Below are 27,487 nucleotides of genomic sequence, written 5' to 3' on the forward strand. Positions count from 1 at the left end.
AAAAAATTCTGATTCCAGACAATATCTTGAGAGGTTAATAACTTACTATCTAGTAAGCACATGTTCTGATTCTGTCTGGGCTGCTGGGCAAACTGAGCAGATGATGTGCAGCCTTTTCTGTGAGGGCAGGTTGGGAGCGGGGAAAGTTTCTTGTGGGGTTTTTGTTTGTTTCTGTTGTCATCTAAAATTATACTCTGAAAACAAACAAATAAAGAAAGAAAAAAAGAAAAAAACAGCTTCTGAAATACCACTATTTCCTCATTATCTGCTTGCCCTGAAAAGAAAGTGAATTCAGCTGCTGGATTCCAAAAATCCTGCAGAAAACCTGTCATCTTTTACGTTGACCTTCTCTGTGTTGATGCATAGCTAGGGCATGACAGTACTAACTGCCCATCTGTTTTTAACTCTGGGATTGTTTGTCCTCCCGTGAGCTAAGGATTTGTGTCTGACAGAGCTTTCCTAGAGGGAGTCATTCACAAGGGATCCTGCTTAACTTACTTACGTTCTGCAGAGCATTGCCATGTGCAGTCAGCTCTTCTCGATGGAAGGTCCTGACGATCCACATTGCCAGCGTGGAGCTAATGCTGGTCACATTTTCTTGTTGTCATCTCCATAGCCTGGGCAGCTGCTTCTCATTTCTGCCCCGTGGCTAACGTCAGTGAGAATCTTAAAATGTGTGTGTGTTTATATATATCTATATACTAGCTGTACCTAATGCAGGATGCTGCATAGACCCGCAGCTGCTGATCACATTCCCTTCTTTCTCTTTCTCTGTCCCTGCATCAACTGATGCAGCTTTTGGTGTCTCATGGTCTTGTGATCTGTGAATGTCTGCAGTGCTGGCAAATCCTACGCGTGTATTTGGAGGAGGGAGGAAAACATGGAAGGAGGACAGGACTGTAGAACCTTTGACTACAATAAGAGTGGACTTGGAATCAAGTTGGACATTTAAAAATACTCCATTGTATATCTTTAGATGCCCAAAAAACATTGGCTTCTTCTAAAGATAAAATGCCAAAATACAGGCTGCAGTGCTCCATGCTTGTTGGGCAGTACTGATGCTGAAAGAGCCATAACCTTTTCATCCATGTGTGCTCAGTTTCCATACAGGGCAACAAAGAGAAGAAGAGGGAAAACAGGGAAGCTACTCATAGGCAAAGGTATTTTCCACAGGTATATTTTTTCCCTTTTCTTTTTCCACTGAAAAAGTTTAATAAGTGAAGAAAATGGAACATATGCACAATGGTTGTGCACACGTGGTGAGCTACCATCTCTGTGGCATCCTCCTTTGGAGGGGCAGGTAAGGGGAGTCCAAAGGGACATGTCAGCCATATGGCCAGGTCGTAGTGCAAGATTGTCATTTAGACCCTTTGAGTCTCGGTGCCGTTTTGTCTCGATGCTCAGTGATGACGGAGACCCGCTCACGCAGGGGAGGGACACACACTCAGAGATCGAAAGGGTTGGGGTGAGAATCTGCACGGATTGCACAATCTGCAGGATGCTCAGCAGGAGGGTCGGGGACAGCTGTCTGAAGAGGGGCCTCCTGCAGGTTCAGGGTGGAGGAGCTCTTGCTCTTGTGGTGTCAGATCTGGGCGCTGAGCTGTCCCACATCATGCCCTCTTCATCAGCATGGGGCTTTCTTCATAAGGCTGTTGGTCTAAGTGTGGCTTGGCCTTTTAAACAAGGCAGTATTTCATAGAAAGCCAATTAGGCTTCAGATCCTGACTTTTTTCCTCCCTCTGTTTATTTCTTTGCTCTGATTATGGCAGAGTATTGGATGAGGAGCACTAAAAAGCTGTTTAAGGTCTGCCAACCTCCTCTTCCTTGTGTTTTGGACAACTGTGAAGTGCTCACAAATGTTCTCACTGCCGATTACTCTTTACAGAGTACTCTTTACTCTTTGTTTCATTTAGGAGGGCAAAGAAGAGGGCTGACCTGTGACCTTGGGTCTGGTGGGAATGACCAAAGTGCCAAGACTTAGAATAACAGCCAGCAGGAATGGTTGTGCATCCAGCAAAGAGCTGAATATGAGAACTCTTCTGGCCCAGGAGAAATGCAGCTGCTCAGAATGAGTAACATTCTACGGAGTGACGTTCTGGAGCATGGCCTCATCCTGACATATAGTGGGTCATATCTCAATAGGTGTGTGTTGACTAGAAGTTCAAATTGACATCAGCTTGGCTGGAGATCTGGCTGATTAAATATAGCCTAACCTCTCAGGATATGTGCATGCAGTGGCTTCGTATATGAGCTCAGGGGACGGCAAATCAAGATGCAGCGGAAATAACAATGTAAAATGAGAGATTCATATCTTTCCCTTGGGCAACTGTTTTACTAATTTTGTATCTCTCTCAGCTAGCATTGTCCCTTGGTAGCCCTCAGAACCTCAGAAACAGCTATTCCCTGGAAAAAGGTTTTCTCTGCATTGCAGGAAAAGAAGTTAGATGGGTCTTTAGGCTCTGGTTTCTGAATGCCATCATGTCTGTTCCTTGCTTTGGAGAGGTTGCTTGGGTTTCTTGTGGTGTTGGCATGATAAGCACCAGGTTGGTAAAATTCAGTGTCTTTCCAGGTGTTTTAATGTTTGAATATGGACCTGGAGCTTAACTCAAAAGCAGCAATCACCTGTTCTGTCTAGACTGGTCTGGAGACTTGTACCCAGGAGGTACAATATGCATATTATTTCATAGCTCCTTGTGTGTGGACAGTGGCTGCAATAGACAGGATTAGAGCAGTACAAAGCAATGAAAGATGTTTCCAAAATGTGTGAAGCCTCAAATACTTTTCATTTGCATTGGGTCTCACTTCGCTTCATTTCTCTGTTTTGGAGCTTGCTTCTGCATGCTCTAGCCTTGCACGGAATGAAGATCTCCCACATGATTTCCTATGTCAGTGTGTGAATAATAGCTTCCCTTGATCGGCGCATCGCATCTAACTTTGTCAACACAACCAAGTTGCATCATTTTAGGTGCAAATGGAAACCAACTAACTTAAACCAGTGCTGGCCCTCTGGGGATGGTCATATAAATTCAAAAGTTGCCTTAGCTTACATCAGTTAAAAGCAGGCTTGGGCTAAACTGAAATGGGTGTCTGTACTTGTACTCCAGATCCAAATTGGAGGGTCTAGGGGATTTCAAATGATTCTGCTTTCTCATGTAAACGAGTCCATAAGTTTTCCTCGCTGTCATATCAAAGCACTTAACGAAGATCAAATATACTGCAGTTTTTGCCACGAACTCCCGTGTATGCAGGAAAACTGCAAAGAGTGCCTTGAAATTTCAGAGCGTGACGATTTGCCAACTTCCTCCATATGGAGGTTGCCGTAACCAGTTCACGATGTGCGGAAGGTTTTTCAACACTGTGAGTTTTTGCCAACTGTCTGTAATGCCGCCAATGATAGCATGTTCCGATGGCTGCTTAAGGGCATTGGACTGGCAGGGCCCACCATGACCTCTGGGTATTGGATGGGCCCCTTCCTGTTGCTTCAGTGCTGACATGAGCAGGGAGAGCTTTGGGGGTTTCGGTTTCCATCAGCCCAAAACTCCCCAGTCAAGAATTGTGTGAATAGTTCAGGAGACAGGGATTTGTGCCCTTCATGCAGAAACCAGTTTAGAACCTCCCATCTTAGAATGTGAAAACAGTAATATTTTGAGCTTGCCTTCATACGTTCTGACAGCCTCCTCATGGAGGTCTCTAGGTGAAATGTTAGGACGATTTTTATAGCTGGGTAACCTATGATTTTACCTTGCCCTTCCCATACCATGTTAAATTCATACTGGAACACACATTTTCCATGTTTCCTACTGTTAGTCGGCGTTAAGGTCTTACCAGGCCTTAAAATCTAAATCATCACCTGAGACAGAGCAGCTTTAGGGGCACCAAAGAGCTTTATGTGCTTTATATATTATTTTTTTTGAATTCTTACTATTTTTTAAGGCTTGCTAATTATGAATCAAAAGCTGTAGGATGTGTGAGAGTGACACATTCAATTGTGCAGATGGATTTTCTGCAGACTTTCTTTAAATAAAATAATAATTTTTGTAAATACGGATCTTATAATTTATACTAATTCACCTCCAACAGAGGTCAAGCATGAAAACTTCTGTCTCCTTTTCCAGCAAGTTCTGAGAATGTGACTATCAGGCGAGAGTAATTACACATGGATATCTGATACTGTACTGCTCCATCATGGGCTCCAGATATGCAGCATGTGGTTCAGACAGGTCATTTTAGAAATAGGAGAGTTATTGGTACTATTTTCCATCTACCTCTGCCAGTAAAAGAAGGCCCCATGACCCAGAGGATGAGCAGAATTGTAATTATTGTGTAATTATGTAAGTATAATTAATAGGCATCACCAACATCAAATGTTATTTTAAAAGGACTTTTGTTCTCCATACCAATGTCACATTTTAAGGATATGACATGTCTGCACCTTCTGGAGCAGAAACAAGTGCTGTGTGTCCCCTCCAGAATGGGAATGCCTTGTCATCCCGTGTTGTAAAGCTCCTGTTACTTGTCCAAGAGGAGAGTAAACAAATACTGGACCTTGCACCTGGTTGGAAAAGTCCCAGATTTGGAGGGAAGAAGGAGACCTCTGTCCAGTAGGTTGGTTTAATGAAAAAAAAAAAAAAGTTAGTTGATTCCGGCTGCTCAAAAATTTGGAATGATGGAATTTAGTGCAAGGGAATGGCTGATGGTAGGAGTACAGGTGAGGTGGCTTCCAGAGCCTGATGAATGTGATTTATGGCATGGCTGCTGTCAACACACAGACAGTGCATGTTTCAAAACACAGAGGAGACCATGGGCTGGTGCCGGATTGTGAAAGGCAAGGTTTTCAAAAGGCCTTAAATGAATGAGGTGTCAACTGAAATTTGGTGGGACATCTTCTAATGCAGACGGATGCCTTTGAAAACCCCAGACCGCAAAGCTGTTAGGAATATGAGAGCTGCCATTTGTTTCAGGACTCAGCTCTTTGTGGGATCCAGCCTTTCTTCACCTTCCTTTTTTCCGCCTTTGGCAGCGGTAGACAGGTTCCCTCCCTGTTTCTCGTGTTTTTGTCAGATGTTTTTCCCCAGGCAGGCGTGGGAAGCGTGCCAGCTTGGTAGGCCACAGCCACTGGCACACGAGGCGCCTCTGGCTCAAGACTTCACCATTACTCGGGCGTTTTCACCTATTCCGCTGAACGGAGCCTTTGGTAAAGATCACTGCCTGCCACCCCCCTCCCAGCGATGTCGCGAGGCAGAGACAAGCTGCCCAATACCAGCTGGAGAGCACCCCGGCTACGGAGGAGTGAACTGAGTCATTCGTGCCCAGCAGCGGACGTGATTTTTGGCTGGGCTCGAGTCTGGTGAACATACGGAGGGCACCTGGCCTGGGCTTACGAAATGGATTGGCTGGGCTTGGGGGAGCAGAAGCGGTTGGAAGTGCACTTGCACAACGTGGAAACCCTTGGGGATGGAAGCCTTTAGGAAATGGGACGTTGCTTGCCGTGTCTTTGCACAGTACCTAGCACTGCCGGAGCCATCACTTGGGCTCCTGAGTCCTGGGCGCTCTGTTCTGCCCTTCTGACTGGTTCAGCTCTGAGGAGAAGGACTGAGGAGAATTAACCTGCCCCGGAGCCCTGGGCGCACAGAGCGCGTGGGCACTGAGCCCCTCCACCTGGAGGAGCGGGTGGGAGAGGGCTCACGAGCCGTTGCACAGCACCCCGAAGAGGAGCCCAGCTCATCGGCCCTCACATATATTTTGCAGCCATCGCTTATATATGGGTTGGGGTGCAGCAGCCCCTACAACTACCCTTCGCTGCTCGACCAGCACGTCTGCGCGAGCCAGGGGCGAGCGGGCCGCGAGCCGGGACACCTGCGCGGGAGCCGACGGGCCGCCCCGCCGCGGCGCTCGCTGCCGCTTCGCCGGCCCCGCCGCAGCGAGGTGCTTTTTGCGGCTTCCCAAAAGAGGATCCTGAAATCGCGCACAGAATTACAGAGCGCGCCCGGCGGGCGGGGGGATCACCCAGGAAATCCCCCCTGCCCGCGCGGCACTGGCGAGGGCGGGACGAGGACGATTCGGGCCTCCCCGCGCCGCCGCGCTCCCGGGGCGTTCAGCGTGCGCACCGCCGCGCGCTTCATCCTGCCGCTTGCTGGAGCTGGTCTCGCAAGGCGCCTTTGCACGAGTGAGTGGCAAAGGGACCTCGCTCGATGGCTCTTGTTGTAGGATCACCAGAAGTGCCACAGTTTGGCAGATCTGCTCTTCGCCCAGCAGCAGTTTCCCTGGCCAAGGTCCTTCCTGCAAAGGGCCAGAGCCCAGTGTGTCTGTTCAGGGACAGATTTCTCACCAGTGTCACTGAAAACTGGCCGATACTCTTATTTCCTCAGTCATCCAGACTGTAGTGAAGAGCTGCTGTGATTATTCCCCAAGTGCCAGGTAATAGTAAAAATATCATGAAAAAACAAGATTTTCCCATTAGTGAAGTATATCCGCTTCAAGGAGAAGAATCATCTCCTAAAAAAACAAACAAACAAATCTCTAATTTTCCTATACAATTAAAATAAAAAGAGCTTTCTGAGCTTTTGAAAGCTTGGGAAAGCCCCACTCTCACAGACTTTACAAATCTTTCCCCATTTTTACTTTGGAGGAAAAGTAGGGAGAAAAATGAGGGGGAGTGTTTTATGCTTTTTTTACTTCCCTGAATGTCATCATTTTACTCTGCAGGAGAGGAAGGATGTGCACAGCAAGGTGGGGGACTTTTATGAAGTGGGATTTTAAAGATTTTTTTTAAGTATACGAAATAGTTACATTTCATATTTATCTAGGTTTTTGCTGGTTGAGGGTTTTGGTGCAAATCAGTGAGTGCTTTGAAACCCTCACCCTGCAAAACCAAACATCTTTTCCAGTTAAAAAAAAAAAAAAGTGAAATGTAATTTTCCATGCAGCTCTATACCTGCAACTTAAAACTCCTTTCTTTGTCATTTCCATGCCTACGGTTAAGCCCAGGCTGGGATCAGCAGGGAACAGAAGCAGGTAGCAAGGAGTGTCCAGAAAACAGGATGGGACCCAGCAGCCTGTCGGGGTCTTGGCAAGCCCAGTGGGAAGGCAGGCGTGAGAGAAGGAATTGCTGTTGCTTTCAGAGACAATATCCCGCTCCACGGCACAGAGAGACGGGCAAAGCAGTGCAAACAACTCGCTCCTCTGTTTCCTGAGCCCTTTCATGGATACAGCGCTGCAGTCTCTGTCATCTGGCAACTTTCATCAGCATTAAAGGAAACATTTAAAAAGGAAATACAGTACATTTTACTCTCTCTCTTGCATTTCCTTGATCGATTAGCAAAGGGAGGAATGTTTCCTCTCTCACTCCTTTTTCACCCCCTTACTCTTGTCTCCAGATGTTGCTCAGGCTCTATTTCAGCCCCTTTGCACATGGTAACACATGTGCCAAAATGTTGACACAATACAACAGAAAAAAGTAAAAGCACACTGCAAAAACATATCTAGGACGTTCAATACTGTAGAGCATCACTGACCCCCACTGGGCTGGGATATTCACTGCAGATTAACGAAGTTGGGGGACTCGAATGTAATCAATCAGTTTGGCACCCAATCAGATCCGTATTGGTTTGCCTTGCAAAGGTACAAAGTCACAAGCCTTTACTGGGAAGGAGGGGACCAACTTAGCTTCAGTGTTCATGGAATCCCACACTTCCAAAGCGTCCCATTCAACTGGAGTAGACCAAGCTGAGCCCACACATGTTCTTATGTGCACAGTAGAATGAGAAAGCATTGGCTTAGATTACTGCAAGGAACGGTTTAGTCAGATAGAAGCAAAAGCTTGTGAGTGGTAAGGCTGGATACGTGATGAAATACTTTGCCCAAGTTGCTGGTGAAATCTCCATTGCTAGAGGTTTTTAGGAACAGGTTAAACAAGTATCTGTCAAGAATGATGTAGAAAAAGAATGATCCTGCCCTTGAGGCAGTAAGATGGATTACATGACCTCTCAAGATCCCCTTCAACAAGCATCTTTGTAATTTCGTGGGCAAATCACGATTGCTTTTCTCTGAACCTTTATCTTGTGGCTGTGATGCATTGTGGTTGTGATCATTTAGGAAGGTACCTTGGACACACTGATAAGTCCTTGTTGTAATCTGATGTTGTAATAGAAATAGACTAAGTTGTCCCGTGTGTTCCCAGGAAGAAGAGAAGCTACTCTAGATGCAGAGGGCACAGGGGCCGTCACCATCCGAGTGCTGTAGGAAGCACAGGTCGGTCTGTCTGTCTCGTTACGCGGGGGACAACCGGAGCAGGGTGGAAGCGCTTCGTGCTTCGTCCCGGCGTCCTCAGCCAGGCATGCCGGAGCGTGACAGCACGGGCTGCCAAGGGAGCACATTCCTTTAACGAGCGGGGAAATTCCAGTAGGGCTGGTGCTGGGAGCTCCCTGTGAAATGGAGGAGTTTCGTGCTGCAAGCATGTCTCACCATCGAGCCTTTTTTGCGATGGTCTTGTGGTTAAAGAGACTAGACTGGGATTGAGAAGATGTGGTTTCAGTTCCTGGCGCTGTCACAAGCTCCTTATGTGACCCTCGTCGAGTAATTCAATCTCTGTGGGTCTCAGTTCCCCGTCTGCATGGTGGGTGTCATAACAGCCCCCTAACTTCCCATGGAGCTGGAAGCCTTCATCGTTAGGGCTGTGACTGGCGCAGAAGCTAACGCTGTGGTGAGCAGCATGGAAAAGTATTTGAAAAGGTACAGTAAAGTCTTAGCAGCGTGAGCCTGCACGGTTGCAGTGCATTTGCTGTGTACAGTGGAATGAGACCTCTGGGGCATATCGAGAATGTGTCAGGTTTGCAGCCAAGCAAAGTGAGAAGATGGAGTTGTACTGTGGGTGGAGGAAGGGGGTGCAAACACCAGGAAAGTGTAGCTCTGAGCGGACAAGCATGGTACGAGTGACAAGGAGGTCACTGCAGGGACCTCTACATCTGGAGTGCAAGTGCAACGTAGTTAAAGCAGAATAACCAGGACACAGTAATTAAATCACAGCCTCGGATTTATGAAGTGTTACAGGCACACGTTGCAGCATGAGGCTCTGTTTACTGTGAAAGACTGTGTTTTCCGACGTTGTTGAAGAAAAGGGAATTAAGATTGATCTGTCTTGTGTCCAAAGGCTGTGTAAGACAACCAATGCATACAGCCTGCTACTGTCAAATGGGGAAAATTCAAGCCTGGATCCTGGCACAAAAAAAGCTATTGTCAAGCGCTTCCACTCAATGGGAAATCTGAGTTTGAAAGGAAAGCAAGGGCAGGTAAGCAAGGCAAGAATAATCTGAGAAAAATGTTGTAGTTTCCTACAAAATGCACAAACTAACTTTGCATTTCCCTTCTTTTCCAATGTTGTAAGGTCCTGGGTGCCAGTACCCAAAGTTTTGGAATAAGAGATTGACATACGTACAATAAGGCATTTTTCCCTGACATAATCCCAATTGGACACATACATCCTATCCTCCAGGGAGGGAAATCTCTCTTTTGGAGAAGAGCTTTTTATTTCATTCCATTTGGACAAATCAAAGAACCCAGTACCCTTGGTGCCTGTGAGCTGCAGGATCGCTCCTGTAGCATCTCCTTAGCTCAATTAAGCCATAGCAGCAGTTGCAGCCTGCCATTGCACTGTTGTCCTGGTGGGTTCATCTCTGTTCCTGTATCCTTTAAAATGCAAAAATTTTGCATGTCTGACACAGGTGCCCTGAAGAGTCCCACATGCCTGGGAACTGCTTGAAAATGCTTGGATAGAAGTCACTACGAAAGAGGAGGGAGAGATGAGTAAATCTGGTTGCATTGTTGACTTATGGTCAACGTTGTCCTCGAAATGCTGTTTTGTCATCAATATTTCTTCATTAGGAATAATGATTTTTCCACATTTACTGCCAACCGATTCAAAGCTGTCCAAAAGCAGAATGTGTCATGAATCTCTAAAATGCATTCGCTGGCAAACTCTAAACAGAGATGATTAGAAAAATAACACAGCGGAAATACTGGGTGTCTTGAGGCTGCCAGGGGAACTTTTAGTGAGATATTTTGTTCAATATATTTACATATTTTTAAAAAATGTTCTTAGTACACTTTTGTAAAGGCAGTATGCTCTATTTCTTTAGTTCATTTTTGCATGTTGTATCAGGGCTGCAGTGAGAACCAGGGAATACACTTAGCTGATCAAGGGAAATTGTGTAATTGATAGGCACTGAGGATATGACCTTGTGGTATTTTCCCACAGTAGAATTAGGTGGGAAACAGTTTTTCCATCAGGCAGAAGTTTTTGAGATATGAACATTTTTCCCCCACATTTCAGCGAGCGCAGAGCCTTTTTACTTTGATGCTTTTATCAGGAAATTATCCCCTATCTCCTCTCTGCATAGAATGCATGCTTTGAATTCATGAATTTAAACCTTTTGCAGAGAGAAGGTTCACGCGTTTTCCCTCTCCTTTCTTTACTAATAGCATCTCTAGTTATTGCTTGAATTGTCTGTTAGGCAGTGCACATCACATGGCAAGAGACAGCCTGTGCTCCTGACAGCTTACTGTCTAAATAGGTATGACAGAAAAATAGTGTTGTAGCCTAAAAAAGGCTAATGCAATCTTTGGATGTGCAAACAGGAGCATCTCAAGCTATCTGCACGGGGTTACTTCTGCATTTGGCTCCAGTGTGATTGCTGTTGGAGTATTATGCCTTAAGCATTCGGATGGCATGTAGCTATTTCTTCATCTATCTTCAGTGGTGGATGTTTGTCTCACTGGCTCACATTCTTAATCTGACATTTAAAAGTGACTCATTTCCAAGATAAGGTTGGACCCCTGTATCTAATTTCTCATCTGCAGATCACGCCCAGACTCTGTCCAAATCTTAAGAATCTTTCTGAGTAGCAGCTCAAATTATGGTCTTTCCTATTCATCTACACTAATAAAACCTGCATCAAAATTCCAATGACCTTGAATCTCTGCAACATCCTCTTCTGACAATGCGGTTTCTCCCAACTGGCGCTCCACTAGAATGCAGTTGCAAAGATTGCTCTCCAGCTTGTCACTTAGGCCAGATCATTCCTGCCTCCTAATCCCTCTTCTGGTTTCATTTCTGCATCATATCAAACAGAAGCTTCCCACCCTTTTTTTTTTTTTGTCTTTTATTCTCCAGTGACATATCAACCCGTTCTTCCAGTCTGCAGGTCTCTTATGTTCAATCTTCAGGCACTTACGTTGCCTTTTGTGCTGTCCTTGTCCTTCCCTCAGAAGCATCCCATTAAGCTTCCCTCAAACTCCCTCCGGATCTGCTTTCACATTCCTCCTTAACCTTTTCCTTGGCCAGGCGGCCTACGGATTCCTTGTTCACAGTGAGACATTTAGAGTGCTGAGACCACAGCTTTCCTTGCTGACCAGTTTTGTCTGATTGCATCTCTGTATTTCCAGCTGTCCCTGGTTGTTACTGCTTGTATTGGATTGTAAACTCCTACATCAGGGCCCTTCTTTGTATTCTGTGCTTCTCTGCTACGTAGCTCAATGGGGCTGTTTCACCATTGGAGCATCCAGGATTTGAGGTAATTTAAGGAAAAAAAAAACAAATAATAATAATAACAACAACAACATAACAAGCAATTAGGACATGGCATCACATACAATTTGAGATTCTCCCATCCTTTCCCTTTCTTAGTTCAGATTCACAGTATTTCAAAGCTTTCATTCTACAGAGCCCAGTAAATGAGATTTCAGAATAAAATACAGGAGCTGATGTTCCCTTTCAGCTACTGAAATGTTTCCCTGTGGTCTGCACTGTAATGATGGTGTTTTCCAGCAGTTTCACCCAGGAGGCCTCAGTGAGCACCTCTGTGTGTGCCCCCATGGTGAGGCCAACATGTGGCAGCTCCGCTGGGATGGAGGAAGGTCACAGCCAAGGTTGTGAACCTCTGCCACGCAAAAATTGAGGACTCCAGTCTCCCAGGCGTGCTGCCAAAATTCAAGTTTTGCTGAAACAATCTTGAACAAGGATCTAGAAAGGGCTGGAGGGGCAAAAGAAGAATGTTGAAATGACATAGTTTTATCTGTGCAGTTTAGTATTAATTTTGTCCTTTGTCTTTAAGCTGCCTTTTAAGTGCTGTTTGTCTCTGTGAGAAGCAAATGGGTCACGTTGTTCTATGTTTCTACTGTAATACGCTGCCTGCTATTTTTCTCTTAGATTATTTGTGTAATCTTTTTTGTGCAATCTGTTTGTTCTTTGAGTCTTGCAAGCTTTGCCTTTGCTACTTCTTTCTCAATAAGCAGTGCAACTTGTTCTGTATTCACTCATGGGTATTCCGCACACAACAGACTGGGTTATTTCAACCAGTGCGAAAATATTAAAATAGGGAACATGTGTGGGCATTTAATTGTGGCAAATCCAACCACAAATACCTTCGCCGTTGGTAATTGGCACACAGGAAAAGCAGACCTTTGTTTTGTTTTTATCAGACATAATGATAGATAGATTGTTTTTAGTGGGGTTTTTCTGGTTTTCTAAGGAAATGAGGCTTGTGCAATTGTACCGCCTGTGTGCATGTGCCTGTCTACTTGTCAGTTCCTCCCTCATCAACAACTCTTGAAATTAATGGCCATTTCCAAGCAAATTTGAGGGAGACGCGGGAGTCGGGAGGAGTGACCTGTTTTTCTGCAGGATTGTCGTCAGCTCGTGGATTCCAACACAGCTCGCAGAAGGTGCCGTCTTTAAAAGCCGCCTCGGTGCGTTTGCCTGCGTGTGTTTGTGTGGATTCACACACCTCACTTGAAGCTTCCAAATTTGAAAGTTTTGGCTTTCTGACTGTTACCCTTCAGGCTAGTGAGTCACTTGGTGGTGTTGCTAGGCACAGAGCTCGTGTTTTGATTCTTGCTGGAGTGGCCTTGTCTCCTGAAAAACATGGTTTGCTCCAGGCCACAGTGTTACAATTTGCATATAAACTTATGAAAAAGGAAGCTTTCTTTAAGCTTTCCTGCATGAGAGTTTACAGTAGCATTTCTCCCTGTGTACATAGTGGAAGAAGCTGGACTTCTCATAAATTTAGGTGGGTTAAGTTTGTTGCTGCCTGAATGGGAATCTTCTGTGGAAAAACCCAGAAAGAGGAAGGAAAAACTAAGGAAATACCAAGTTCAAGGGGAAAAGTTGGCAACGGGTTTTGTTGTGCTATCCTTTGGTTTGTACCTGGCCTGGAGCAGCGTAGCTGGGAATGCCAGGCAGCCACACACGGGAATGTAGCCTCAGAGCACCCTCCGCCGCAGAGAAGGTGTCTTTGTGCCCTCGCTGCCGAGAGAGGATGGACGCACAAAGGCACCGAGTGATTCGCCAGAGATTGCAAGAGCTGCTGTCCAAGTTAGAAAACCGGCTCCGATTTCCTGACAAGAAGCACGGCCCGCGGAGAAGCCGACGTATAGATAACTCCTGCAGCGAATGGAGACGTGCCTTGGTCAAAGAGGAAGATAAATGTTGATGTATACAAGGGCTGGCTAAGTCATGATGTGAGAAGAGGAGGAGGGGAAGGAAAGATTCCCACATGTTCTGCTCAGATGTTAACAAAGAAAGCTGAGAAGTGTTTGCATAGACACTGCATTACTTTGTGTCCAAATGCCTCGTAAAAATAATACCGGATGATCACAGAATGGCACACAGGGGAAAATAAATTCTTCAGCGGAATATTCCCCCTGGAAAAACACTGTGTAAAGTAATACACTAATGGCTTTCAATTTCATGTTTTATATAGAGAGATATTAACTGCTCCCCAGGCGTCTCTCCGTACTCCGGCGCGGCTACGCGAGCCGTTCGGGGGAGGCCGCGGCGCTGGGCCCGGCCACGCGCGGGACGGAGCAGGGCTCTCCCCTGGGCACGCGGCTCCAGCTCCTTTTGCCGCTTTACCATAGCAAGACTGATCCATAGTTCTTGTTTTTGTTTTTTTATTCCTCCTTTTTCCTAGTCCTCATGGTTTTTTCCATTCTTCCCCCAAGCTCGGTAGCCTCACTGCCACTCTAGGAAGCCTGGATTCCTTCTCTCCTCATAAAAAAAGGAGTCATCACAAGAAGTATCACAGTGGAGTGGTTAAAGCACAACCCTGTCGATCAAAACACTCATAACAACTGCCATAGAAAGTTGAGTATAAAAACAACTTGCATTAATTCCTTTCTGGGGGAATTCCAGGCCTGTCTTGATTTATCTGGTGACTTCTCTCTCCACATGGCTCAGGCTGGGAGCTGTTTGAGTCAGGATCTGTCTGGTCTGTATACTGCTAACTATGGCGATGCTGTTGGAGCAAATCAGAATGATCTGGATTCTTTTCCAAGCTTTCCTAATATATCTCAAATGTGTATATATGTCATCTTTCCACATCCCGAGGGATCCAAAACTAGTTTACGTGCTTTGTAGCCTGGATAGAGCCCAGTGGAGTCTGGAGCAGGCAGGGAAGAAGCCATGAGCACAGGGACATCGACACTAGGAGCTGTTCCACCATGCATGGGCAGGAGCCCTTCTGTGCGGGTGACAAGACGTGTCAAAGTCTTTTTGGAAGCTTTGCAGTATTTGTTTGAAAAGGCCAATAAGCAGACCGTGGTATCAGAGAAAATCTTTTTTTTGGCCTGTTACAGACTTTTTTTTTAAATTAGCATTTATCAGTAATTCAATTTAGGGCTCAAACTGCCTTCCCATTCTTACCTCTGCTTTTGTTTCTCTTTCCCTCCTTTTTGCTCTCCGCAACCACACCACTCCATCCACAGGGATGGGAAGATGCAGGTTCCACAGACCGAGAACACCATTAGTTACACTTAGCACGGGCTTTACTCTTTGGACTGGACATAGCCCCAGATCATGGTGTATTAGGCTCACTCTGTTGCGTACAGGGAGGCCGCCTTTCATAAAGTGGCCATCTGCTCATTTTCTTCCATGATTATGTGCAGGAATCATTTTTAATATCGATTGCCAGGCAAGGACATCCTATTTGCATGGGGTATATGAGTTTTCTAGAGCGAGAATGAACAGTTGCCCTTCAGCACATGAATTTTCTATTCCCTGTGGAACCTACCTCCCACAAAAGATTTTCATCAGCAATCTATCGAGGGCAGCAAGCCTATGTATGTGCGTGTGCATGTAGATTTGTGTATATTGTGTACTTGCATGTTGTATCAGGAACCTTCTCCAGAAAGAGCTGGAGTTCTTAGTGCTTGCCTTTGCTCAGGATCCTCGGGAGCAGTTTCCAATATATTTCTCTTGAAGCGTGGTAAGAATAAAGGATCCACACATCTGTTTCTGCAAGAACAGTTTCTGTGCTTTAAATAGACACCATATCTTAATCCATATTAATCTTCAAACACAAAACAATCCTTTTTCATGTAAGGGATGATATTTCATTTTTTGTAATCAGTCCTTGGCTACTTTTTTTTTTTTTTCCCCAATGTGAACTAGCTTAGCATCAGCACGTTAGCAAGTACCCAAGAATATTGCTATTTGCAATTGCTGTACTTATACTGCTATAATTGATACTGCTATAGTGACAAAAGCATAAAAGTTAAATCCTTTTGCCAGTATAATTGGCTCCACTGAGGGAAATTGGTTTAAGCTATACAAGCAAAAACTCCCCTTTAATGGTAACCACTGTGCTGCCACCAGGTAAGCTTATGCAGCTGCCTATCAGGAAACCCTTTCATGTAGGGGCAAGGCTTTACACACCTGTACCCCATCTCACTAAGGATCCAAGAATGACTAAGCCTGCTAGGGTATTTAGCTGGGTTAGATGATAGCAACATTGGTTGCATCTGAGGTTCAGGCTCTCTGTTGTAGTGCCTGGCAGGTGCCTCTAGTGATTACCAGGCAAATGGGTTTGGGGAGCAGGTTTGGGTCTCCTCAGGTCAATTCATGTAGGTGAGTGCTAAGCCACCATCCAGCAGCAGTGCTGGTATGAGCCGTGCGTCCAGGAGCGTGTGCCTTCCAGGGCTGCTGGCCATGGGGCAGGAGGTGGGTCTGGGAGCTGCTTTTGACTCATGTTCCCCTTCTTTGGTGCCAGGCCGCTGTGCCCGCTGCGGGGAGAATGTTGTTGGGGAAGGCACGGGCTGTACGGCGATGGACCAGGTCTTCCACGTGGAGTGCTTCACCTGCATGATATGCAACAACAAGCTGAGGGGACAGCCTTTCTACGCGGTGGAGAAGAAAGCCTACTGCGAGGCCTGCTATATTGTGAGTACCCGTGCTCTTTTGTGTCTTGATTTTAAATTTACACTTTGGAAAAGCTGACTGCCTTCGCAGCCATGCACGCACCTCATGGTTACAACCACAGCAGAACTAGAGGCACCAGGTTTCCTAGGTTTACAGGAGAGTTCATGTCTTCTCACCTTCCTGGTGGAGCTTCATTTTGGGTGTCTTACTGAACCCTGAAATACAGTGGGGGGGAAGGAGGAAGAGGAAATAGGTGCCTTTTAGTGATAATTTCAGCTCTGCAAGAAGCAGAATCTTCAAGAATTCTAGGAATGGTTTGTTCATTTGTTTTTTCCTTAGGAGCTTTCTATCCTGAGAATCCCAGTGCAGAAATCCTTACAGGAGTTAACCTGCTAAAATCAATGAGATGGGATGCAAAGCAGTGTTCGGACTTGTAAAACTTCAACCATTTGCATTGCTTGACAATATTAATGAATGTCCTTCCACTGAGCTAAGGGCCTGTGCATTGCATATCTTTTGAAGTGTACCTTATCCTAAAATTTCAGTTTATGCCTCTAACAAGCTCCTAAAGCAGGCAATTAACAGCCTCTCTGAGGATCTGCACCTTTTAAGAACCTCCCATAAGAGCTAGCTAGAACCAGCTGCACAGCTGCAAATTAAAGAAATGTCACGTGCTGTGCCTGAGGCCTTACCTTGCTGTGACCTTAGTATACAGTATATTGGGATAATACCTGTAATTTAAAGTAAGAAAAGCAGCAGAACATTCTTAAGGTATTGGTAGGTCTCTCGGTAAACCTTAAATTCAGAGTCCTTTTTATAAGCATTAGTTTTCCATGCACATTGTTAAAATAGGCTTCTTTTAAAACAAAGTCTGTAATAATACTAGTAACCTTAGTATTTAAGTTATTCCCACCAAATTTCACATTCCTTCGCAAAGATATGCGCAGACTGAAGTACCACCAGTATGCTGTATAGGTTATTTTTGTTTGTGTGGATTTTGATGGGGTAGAAGGGACACCTATCTGAGATCCTTTCAGAACAATATCTGCCCTTCTAGAAGCAGAAATCAATTCTTTTCTTGACGATTTTGGCATTTCTAGTAATAATAAAAGCAATACTTTGCATTTCTAAAAATGCCACCAGTGTCCTATTATTCCATCCATTTCTGCAGTGCCTTTGCAGTGGGATTATTGCTGAAATACTAACTAAAATAAGGAAGGATTTTCTTATTTACAGTGGCAGAGATAGATAGGCCTTGTTAATTGGCTCTTAAAAACTAAATGATTTTTTGATGGAATATGTACTTTTTAAACCATTTTCATTTTTGTGTGCATAAAAATGATTGCACAATAAAAAAATTTAAGGTTAATTTCATGGCAAGTTTGGTGACCATATGCCAAGCACTGCAGATTTTTAGGAAAGTGCATTGGTAATACAAATGGAGCCACTTTATATAACTGGAGTTAAACATCTCATTGACTTTATCTGCTTGTAGATTGATACCTCCCCTACCCCTTTACTTTTTTTCTCTTAAATCAAGTACATATTGTTCACCACTCATCTGCTTTAGTTTGAGAAAACATCTGCATTAGCCACTGTAGTGATGGTTTGAGATTATTTAATCCCATTACTTGTACACTTCATTAGCCTGAGTGAATTGTTGGCAAGGGTTCAGTAAACTTCCTATGTTGAGAGATAAAAGGATAAAAAAAGGAAAAGGAGAAGGATTCTGTTCTTCATTTTCTTTGAAATTTATCTTCTATCTATTTAAAGGATAAAGGAATGATAATTGCTTGGTTGCATCTGTGACTATACGTTCTGTGGTTCAGCTTTGCTGCTCTGAGTAGAGGCAAATGTTTAATAGCTTCCTTTTATATAACCAGAAGGGGCCTTAAAATGTTTATCCATGCAGTCCACAAAAACCTGGTTATGGACTTAACCCAAAACACTTCTGGCTCCATCTGCTGCAGCACATGCAGGGGAAAAGGAGAGTGATTCTGGCGGGTGTTGCGTGTGTGTAGCTGGACAGCTGGCTCCGCAGGTGAGAAACTGCAAGCTGGAGTCTGGCAACCTGAAACAGCAGTAAAAAAAAAATAAGGAAAATCTCAAATTTGGAGGAAACGAATATGGGAGTCTGAGGCAGGTTATCCTTCAGAAAGCCCAGGATGGTGCAGAGCTGAAACCCAGTGCAGCAAGGGTGTCCAGACGCCTGGGATGCGTTGGGCGCACAGGGACTCGTGTTTTGGAGGGTTTGTCGCAGTGATTCTCAGTGAGATGAGGCCTGCACTGGTCTCAGCTGGATGATGAGCGAGTGCTGTGAGGGTCTGGGATCAAGTCTCTCTTGCCTTTAACTCTCTGAATATTTTTGCCTTTAGAAGTGTGATGCAGTCATACTGAAGTCAGGGAGATATAACCACACACTAAAAACGTAGTGTGTGCTTAAGAGATTTGCTGAATTGAGGGCTCTTTTTTAATTTGTGTGGTGTGTTTTTTTTTTTTTTTTTTTTTTTTTTTTTTTTGAGCTTTCCCAAATCCCATTATCAGAAATATCCTCGACTCTAAGAGCTGGGGTTTTGTAGGAAATCAGTGAGGCTGAAGATCCAAGACTCAGGTTTATGTGGGCCCACATTCCCATAGAAAGGTCCCATAGAGCCTGTATGACGTGGCTTCCCCAAGATTGCACAGTTAATCAATGGCTAAAGTCAGCTAAGAAAATTGGCTTCTCAGCTGGTGTTAATCTGAGTAATTCAATGCTGCTTATTTACTAGTCTGCCTAATTCACACTGACTTCTAGCACACATCCTCACCTCCAGTGTTCTTGGCCTCTTCCAAAAGCCATTAAGCCATGTTGTTACACTGCTAGAGAAGACCAACTGTAGTATTTGCCTGGTTCCAATTTATCAATTGATTGATTCTGATTTTATTTTTTTTACCAATACCCTTGTGTGACTCTTGGCTATATGTGCCTAAAAAGTATGTGTAAAAACAAAAATGCACTTTTTTTTAGCAATTAGGATTGGCTAATATCAGTTTATTATGTGACTCTTCTTAGTTGTGGTGGAAGGAAGCTGTAATTAACATTACTGCAAAGAGCTGTATTTAATTAGTATTTAACCAGTACTGAGCTTAAATGGCCTGCAATAGCAGTGTTTTGCTGGTTGGTTTTGTTTGCTTTTATTTATTGCTGGTCCATTTATAATGAAATTCTCCAAAAGTGTGTGAATTAAATTCTATGGAAATCAATCACCTGTTAAGAGAATCTTTCTTCCTAATAGGAATTTGAGTAACAGAATGCGTTTCCTGCACATAAATACTCCCTCGAAAAGCCAGTCACTATCATTTCCTGTTAAATCTTATGAATGCACCGAGCTCTGTTGCCAACGTGTTTACTGGTTTTGCTCTGCATCCAAGGATTCTTTCATTATTGATGTTATTTCTAAAAGAGGACCAGCCTTCTCCATGAAGACACTTCTGCTCAACTGAAAGCAATTGTAAAAAATAAAGTGTTAATGCGAGACAGATGTCTCCCCCTAGTCATTACGATGGTCAAGTAGCCTCTGAAATATCACGATAGGGTTTCCAGCATAACCAGCCTACTGCAGCACACATGCTGAACACGCTCTCTGCAATATGTTACTGCTATACTTTTCCACCCTGTAACAGGGCAAATTACTGACGAAAAACATTTGCTTGGCAAATGTTGAGGAGTTGAGGAGTTTTTTAGTGTTGGGCTTTGAGCAGAGAAAAAGGTTAAGAGTAATATCAGTGGAACCATTGTTATAAAAGATTGAGGAGCGAGATGTTCGAGCGGTGCCAGCTGTCGGCTTTCCAAACGCAGTGTTATCCTGAGGACGGAGCACAAGGTTAACCAGACGCACCGGTCTGGCAGGGGATGCTGCTGTTTTGTGAATGGAGCCTTCTTTGATGTCCTGATGACTTTCTCCGGGACGTGGAAGGTTCCCTCCGTTCTTTATCCCCTTTCCTGGCAGCTCTCGTGGCTGACGGTGAGAGATGAACCCTGCGAGGCCGAGGGCTGCGCGGTGCTGAGCACCTGCTGCGAGAGCAGCCAGCGTGGGCAGATGCTCCTCGTCTTGGGGGTTTCTGCTGTTGTGCCCGAGCCGCTGCTGGGGCGGCAGGGGAGGGCCTGGGGGCAGTGGGAAGGGGATGGGCAAGCAGAAGTAATTCCTCAAACAAAGCAGGAATATTCCAGGGCCTGGTGAAAGGGGGTTTGGAGAAGCACAGCAGCAGTGGTGGACAGCACGAGATGGAAAGAGGGAAGATCCCCATCTTGTGCCTGTCCCATGGTGAGGAGGGGATGGGGACATGCTCTGCACTGCTCTGTGCAGACCCAGGGTCAAGGTCTCCTGCTTCTGCCTTGCGCACTGAGGTATTGGCGGTAGGGTTTTGGCTAGTGGCTTCAAAATTCAATTATAAGGATTTTGTTTTCCTCAGTATGCAAGCTTTGAAATGCTTGGAGGAAGAGGAAGTGTGTGTGGAAGTTAGGTCCTGATCAATTCCAAATTTTGAACATGGAGTTATAACTCTACATTATATATTTTTTAAAAAAAAAAAAACCACAAATAAAAACCAAATGCCTGGTAAAAAAAAAATAAGAATCTTCAAGGTTTCTGCCCCTTACTTAGTAACTTGTAGCTTTCTGCCCCACAGCTCAGCAGGAGAAGGCAGTTTAAATCATGAGACGAGATATTTCAGTATATGGCATAACCAGAATCTCTGGTGTCACCGCATCCTGGGAAAACTTGAATTTGCCAATCATTCTCCTAAAATCTCAGCATTAACTCAATTTGTTCTCACCGAAGCTGATGATAAAGCTGCTGTTGGCTTCAGAGCGGCTGCTGCCCTGCGTGAGCACGTGAGTGCGGCTGTCTGCAAGCTGTGCAGAACAGCTACCTCCAGCACATACATTTTAAAGTGTGAGGTTGATCCCTACAGTAAAATTACATCTATTTTTAAAAATAATTCTGCAATTTGTAAGCAGAGATTACAGCACTAATTTAGCAACCATGTAACAATTTAAATTGGACCAGAAAAGAGAAACTATAATTTAAAGATTTTTTTTATGATACAAGTTTTCTTCTTTTTAAAGTAAAAAGCCCTTTATTCTTGTTTTTGTCAAGCAACGTATTGAATTTGAGAGTAATTTATGGAAAGTGCTGCCAGCATGGTATTGCGAGTGCTCCACAATTTGAATTTAAACTGCTCAATGGGATCATTAAGACTATTATGCCTGCTTTCCAAAGAGTTTGAATTCAAAATGACAACTGGAACAAAAATATAAAATAAACTAAAGAGAAGTCACACACTCTTTATGTGGTGGAATTTTTCTGCCCTCGAAATATTTCATTGAGATCAATGTTCTTCCTCAATCCTCTCCTAGAAAAATGCTGGTGTTGGTTTTAGTGCTGTGATCCCTGGTGAGTCATCAGCAGCGGCGAGCTGGACCTGTGACCCAAGGATGTGAAAGCATCGAGTCTGCAGTGCTGTGGCTGGATGCAGAGCTGCTGGACCACGCAACAGTGGGCTCCTGCCCTTGAGTTTGTCTCCTCCTCAGCAGAGGAGCTCAGTGAGGACAGCAGCCCAAGAACTGGCTTTGCTCGTGTGCATGTTTTAGGCATGTTGATTATTAGCTTTGAGAATTTTGTATTCCCGGGCACAACTGGTTATTTCTTCGGACAAAACTCATGAGGAAATTACTATTATTCCTGTGGCTTGTACCATCCATTCCACCTCTTGGAGGTTTCTGTCCTTTTAGCTACCCCACGTGCACCGGGCCATTGGCACCCAGCACGGCTTGGGAGCTTCCAGGAGCCAGAGGCAAAGCGGAGCCTCTTGAAAGCAACTGCCCTTCAAGGCCCGGGCTCTTCCCTGTCACCAGCTGGTCTTGCCCTGCTGCGTAGTCCTCCCTCCCCATCGGAGGGTTTCAGCCCCTCAGCGTAAATTAGGTATTTATGCTAAATACTAATTAACTATTTGCAGGGCTGGACTTTAACTGAGTTGCACACAAAGGAAACCTCCAGCAGGATCTGGGCAGCAACCTCATAACACAGTGACTGGTAAAACGGATTATCATCTATAAATCTGAAAATGAATGAATCTCTTAGTGCTTAGCAGCCCTTTCTTCTAGCACACAGCAATGATTGACAAAAATAGAGAACAGGAGGTTGCCCTAAACGAATTGCCTCTATTTGGAGCAGTAAATAGTTCCTTGAGCTGTTTTGTGCAATCCGGGCATAAAATAGAGGAGGACTTGATGCTATTACATAAGCTGCACCAGTAGTTTCCAGGAGGTACAAAAACGTGTGTGTGTGTTTATCAAACCAGTTCACATCACATGGTGGGATTAGTAGCGCCCCTTCTTTTCAACCTGCAGTTATTTATTAATTGTGTTACAGATGCAACCAACTGAAATAGGTTAATGGGAGGATCATGCCCTATTTTAGTGTAAATGGCTTTCTGGAAAGTGGAGTAGAATGTTCTTCTAGATGAAGACTGCCTATAGGTTGCAGAGATAAATCAGCTTGATGGTAGCAGTGATGCCAGCACTGTGTGGCAGATGTTTCTGAAAAAGCCATGTAATGTGCACTGCCTTTTAGTCTTAATAGATAATGTTGTGAGGCTGGCCATGAAGTGGGTATGGTTAACTAGTTAGAGATGTCCTGGTAGGTCCATGTTTTGCTAGGAATAGATCACTTCCCCCTCCTTGTCATGGTTTAGCCAGCCCTGTATGGACCATCTGGAAGATTGTCTTCTTCAGGTGAAGACTCCTTTTCCACACCTGGACGTGCTTGAGATTTTTGTTGGCTTGGTAGAATCCAGATCTTTCCTCCTACTTGTGTTGGTAGCCGTAAAAATTTGAATTGTCTTCCTGCTTCTGCCTTGAGCTTTTATAATTAGGGGCATTTTCATATTTTATGAACTGAACTGATTTATTATTTGACTTGTGCAGTCTAGAAGAATTATCCCATGGGAAACTGTGGATGGTGTTCTTGGTGTAAGAGAAAACAAGATAACATCGAAAAGGACCAGTTGCTGCCGTTTAGTGAAATTCTCACCTCACAGTGAATTTACACTGAATACCTATGCGTTCTTAGGAAGAAAATTTTCTGCAGGACTAGTGAAATTTTATGGCTCCTAGCTATGCATCTGTTTATGGGCCATTCTACAGTATATAGGACTGTGAAGTCATTTAGCAAAGACTTCAAGCTGTGTTGATCATTGCAAGCTTTGTTTTGCGACTCCCCTTTAGAAGATAGTCCAGCTGTGGTGTGTGCCTGTGAAAGATGGCAGACAGCTCCGATGGGGAGAAGGTGGCCTTGTGTACCAAGGCCTTGTGGCAATGGGAAAATCTTCCTCGTCTGTAGTCAAGTATAGATGGATGTCAGATGGCAAGCCTTGTCTAGAGCTTACAGAATTCATCTCTACCTTCTCTACCTTTTGTGTGCGTGTCTTCTAAGCCTCAATATTCTGCCAAGTCTGGGTTCATAGTCTAGGGACCTGATCGTTAGTGTGATCCAACTGTGAACAAACAGCTGAAAACCAAGTGGGATCTCTTGGAAAACCCAGAAAAGTGTGAGGTACCATGGCAGTATTCCTTTCCAGGAAGTCTTAATGCTTGACTGTAGCCCCAAATACTTGTCCCTTCAAATCGCTGAAGGAGATTATTTTGGAAAGACTCTGATTCCTTTGGAATAAGGTCTGTAATTGAGGTGTGTGCTTGGGTCGATTCCATGTATTGCTGTGTCTGCTCTGTCATGCCCAATGCCCTAATGTCAAAGGGCTGTGCAGGGTCCAGGTACAAAAGTCAGAACTTAGATCGGCCAGAAATACTTTCTGGATTATTTTGCACCAATGTGCTGTTCAGCGCGCCTCCCTGGGGGAGCCACGCGTGGAGAAGCGCCCAGCCCACGGTCCTCGCTCGCGTCCTGCCTCTGCTTCCTCACTCCAGGATGCCGGTTCACCTGCGTGTGGCAGCTGTTTGCAAGGCAGGAAACTGTTTCCTTGCCATCACGTGCGCACGCACAAACCCCAATGGACTTGACTGATTGCTGTTTAGAAAAATAAAATAATGCCCCTTTAGGAAAAGCGCAACAAAGAGAGCGGTGGCATGAGAAGATGATTATTGATTCTAAGAGCATCGTGAGTTTTTGGTGGTCAAGAAAGGTAAAAGTAAATACCAAAATACCAAGTATTTTGGGGGGTTTTGGGTGTTTTTTTTTTTTTTTTCTCTCCTCCTTCTCAGCTGCTTGGTTATGAAGCCATTGGCCAAGTATAACATTGACAGAAAAAGTAAAACATCCACTGGGGTATTCTGAACAGAAGGGAGACCAGATTATAGTTCTGAGTTAGTTTCTCCTTAGCTGTAGCTTTTGCTGGGGACAGGAGATGCGGGTGTGCCGCGTGGCTAGCGGCTGTCGCGGGGAGGAGGAGGTGCTGGGTGACCGAACCAGCCGTGGCACCGTGTGCTTTGGCCAGCCGGCCTCGCGAGGCGCCGTCCGTGGCGCGTCTGGAAGGTTTAAGATGCGTGATGAGACTCTCACGGTGTTGCTCGTGCTGGCGCTTCCTGACTGACGTCTGGCGTGGAAGCGTCGCGTGGGTCCGTCCAGGACGGTCCCATGTTGTACCGTGCTGTGGGGTTTCCTGCCTGGCTCTCTGAGGAGGGTCAGGGACCCTTCCCTGGTCCAGGGACTTGGAAAAGGATGAGCATCTTGGTTCTGTGCCCTTGAGTCCAGAGGCCCTCTCTGTTGCCAGAAGTTTAACTTAGTGAAATACAGCCAACCTTGCTGTTTGGAAAATAAACATCTTACAAGGGTTCTTGTTTTGCAGAAACCAGGTATAAAACATGCATTCAATAGGGTTCTTCAGGCACCTCAGGAATGTGCTTCAGGAAGCACTGGAGATTGGAAAAGATCTTTGGATTGGTTTGATTTATTGTCTTGCTTGATTTAATGTTCACATTTGATAGTTTAATACAGTTGCTTACGCTATTTACATTTTTTGCCATTTGGCTCTCTAACGAGGCTAGTTGGGCCTCCTGTTGTTTTAAGATTATCATGTTACCTAATGCACTTAGTGTAGGTATTTTTTCCCAACTGCTCCAGAAATCTAAATAAATAATGGTTAGAGCGCCTTAAAAAAAAAATAAGGTTGTTACTGACCAAACCTGAATATGTTCCCCTGCTTAAGGGAAATGTAACAAGCAAATAACATCAGTGATGAAATGTAAATTACCTTTTAGATGTTATCTGGGATTGAGATTTTAAGTATGACTATTCCATTAGCTCTTGACAGTGTAGTTTTTGTTTAAGGACATGTTTAAACCAATATACCATCTTGGCGTTCTACCAACAGAGGTATCTGTGTAAATGCAATCTGTGTTAAAGCCAGACAACACTTTAAAAAAAATTATTTAATATTTCCTCCAGCAAGCCATCTGTGACTGGTCATATTTTAGGAAGCAAAGTAGCATCATAGCAACGCTCTTCACTCTGTTTGAGTAACTTTTAGACTTTTTAAATTAAATGTGCTGCCAAATATTTATATTCTGTTGTGAAAAGAGAAACATTTGTTTGACATCCTAGTCTCCCTGGCAATTTGCAGTCAGTTGCTCCTCCTTGGAGCTGTTCTTCTCCCATGGGTAGTGGGATGGGAAGGGAAGGTGCGCGCTGGGGAAGGGGGTAAAGGAGGAGGGATCAGTGTTGGGGCTAGACGTGCTCGTCATCGAAAGCCACCACGTTGCTCCTGCCAGTTCGAGCGGTCCGAAACTTCCCGGAAAGCCCAAATCACTTGTAGGGCGTTTTGCAGGGCACCGACCACGGCCTGTGCAGCCATCACCAGGATGATCAAGGGGCCGGAATTTAGCAGCACAAGGGCAGAAAGAAAAATCAGCAATCGCTTAGGTCATGACTGGCAAATGCTACCGAGCTGAAACTACCCTGATGGGACTGAGCTCTGCTCTGAATAACACATGCCCTGCTTTTAGTAATGATTTTCACAGAATTCATGTATTTTATCCTGTTTCTCAGATTTATGGTTGCCTTAAATTTAATCACTGTGAGGTAGTGAAATGCATTTGTTCAAGGACGCAGAAGTCAGTGTGATCCCTTTATTTCATGAAGGTACTGATAAACAAATAACTAAAATATCCAAAATATTTCTGAGTTGGGTAATTCCATTTTAGAAAGGCTTAAAATGCCCTCAAGGGTCTCTGGTGGTACAGCACCAATATTTGCTCAGCACTCATTTGAAATGGTCCATATAGCTTGCCTTAGCACCTTGGGACTATTGCAGTGAGTACAAGTCCAGGCTAAGCAAGCGGTTTGTGCCTTGCACCACCAGCACATGACCTGTGTGCGTGCTCCTGTCACCTATAGAATGCATGCAATGCATGGAATATATGTGTATTTACTTGCAACACAGAAAGAGGCCCTTGCAGCAGCGAGGGGAAATAGAAAGCAGTGCTGATTTGCTCTATTACCTCTGACAGGTTTACTTTCACTGTGGCATGGCAATAAGATTAAAGTTTTATAGCAATATCACCTCCATCCAGAGAAAAACCCATAAAACCTCTCCTCTGCCACTTAGATTTCAAACTCTTTTATAGAGCTTCTGCATCTGTTAATAAAATCCTTAATTCATTTTGAACATTTTATTGTCACTTCGGATAAAAGTTTAATCAGATAGAATTATTGCCCTTCTAATATTCCCTTAACCTTTGCATTTTAGACTTAGACCATATCGGTTAAATTTTAAAATCACTTTTTTATAGACTTGAATGCCCCCATCTCTCTCTTAGAGGATATTTCTGCACAGAAATGCTATAGTCTGTCTTGAGGTCATGAGAAAACTTAAAAGGCTCTAATGTGAGCACCTCTCACTTTCCACTGAGTGTCTTGCATGCCCTATTAATTACTTTAATGGTGACATGCTGGTTTAAGGGAATTCTTTATTAATACTACTAAATCTTTTTTTATTGTTGTTTAAACACTTTTTCTTTCCTTTATGTAGATGCATTTAATCCTTTCTGTCCTTAAAATAAATGGATGCAGAGCCGCACACGAAGGGTTTGGCGCTTTCGTTTCCCCTTCTCGGGAAGGGGCCCGGGGCTGCCTGTGCTCTCGCCAGCAGCGCTCGCTGCCTCCTGGGGAAGAAGTGCCCATCTCTACCCGTGTCTGCAGTCACGTGTTAGATTGCTGCAATGGAAGCAGTCTTTAAAGTCTTAGGTTTTTCTCTCTCCAGGAATAATTTGCTTTTGGTTTTACTTTTCCTGGATTTGAAACT

The 27,487-nt window shown here is 44.5% G+C and overlaps 1 protein-coding gene across 1 annotated transcript in view; it reads left to right on the forward strand.

Moving 5' to 3' along the window:
• Positions 1 to 27,487, forward strand: part of LPP (LIM domain containing preferred translocation partner in lipoma) — a 295,572-nt gene that overhangs the window by 238,230 nt on the left and 29,855 nt on the right. Inside the window, exon 8 of the mRNA XM_088525533.1 lies at positions 16,041 to 16,210. Coding sequence (XP_088381659.1) covers positions 16,041 to 16,210 — 170 coding nt within the window. The remainder of the gene's footprint in view (positions 1 to 16,040; positions 16,211 to 27,487) is intronic.

This window comes from Tinamus guttatus, unplaced genomic scaffold, assembly GCF_059628265.1.
Source record: "Tinamus guttatus ecotype Peru unplaced genomic scaffold, ASM5962826v1 Tinamus_guttatus_pri_ptg000227l, whole genome shotgun sequence".
NCBI classification, from domain to species: domain Eukaryota; kingdom Metazoa; phylum Chordata; class Aves; order Tinamiformes; family Tinamidae; genus Tinamus; species Tinamus guttatus.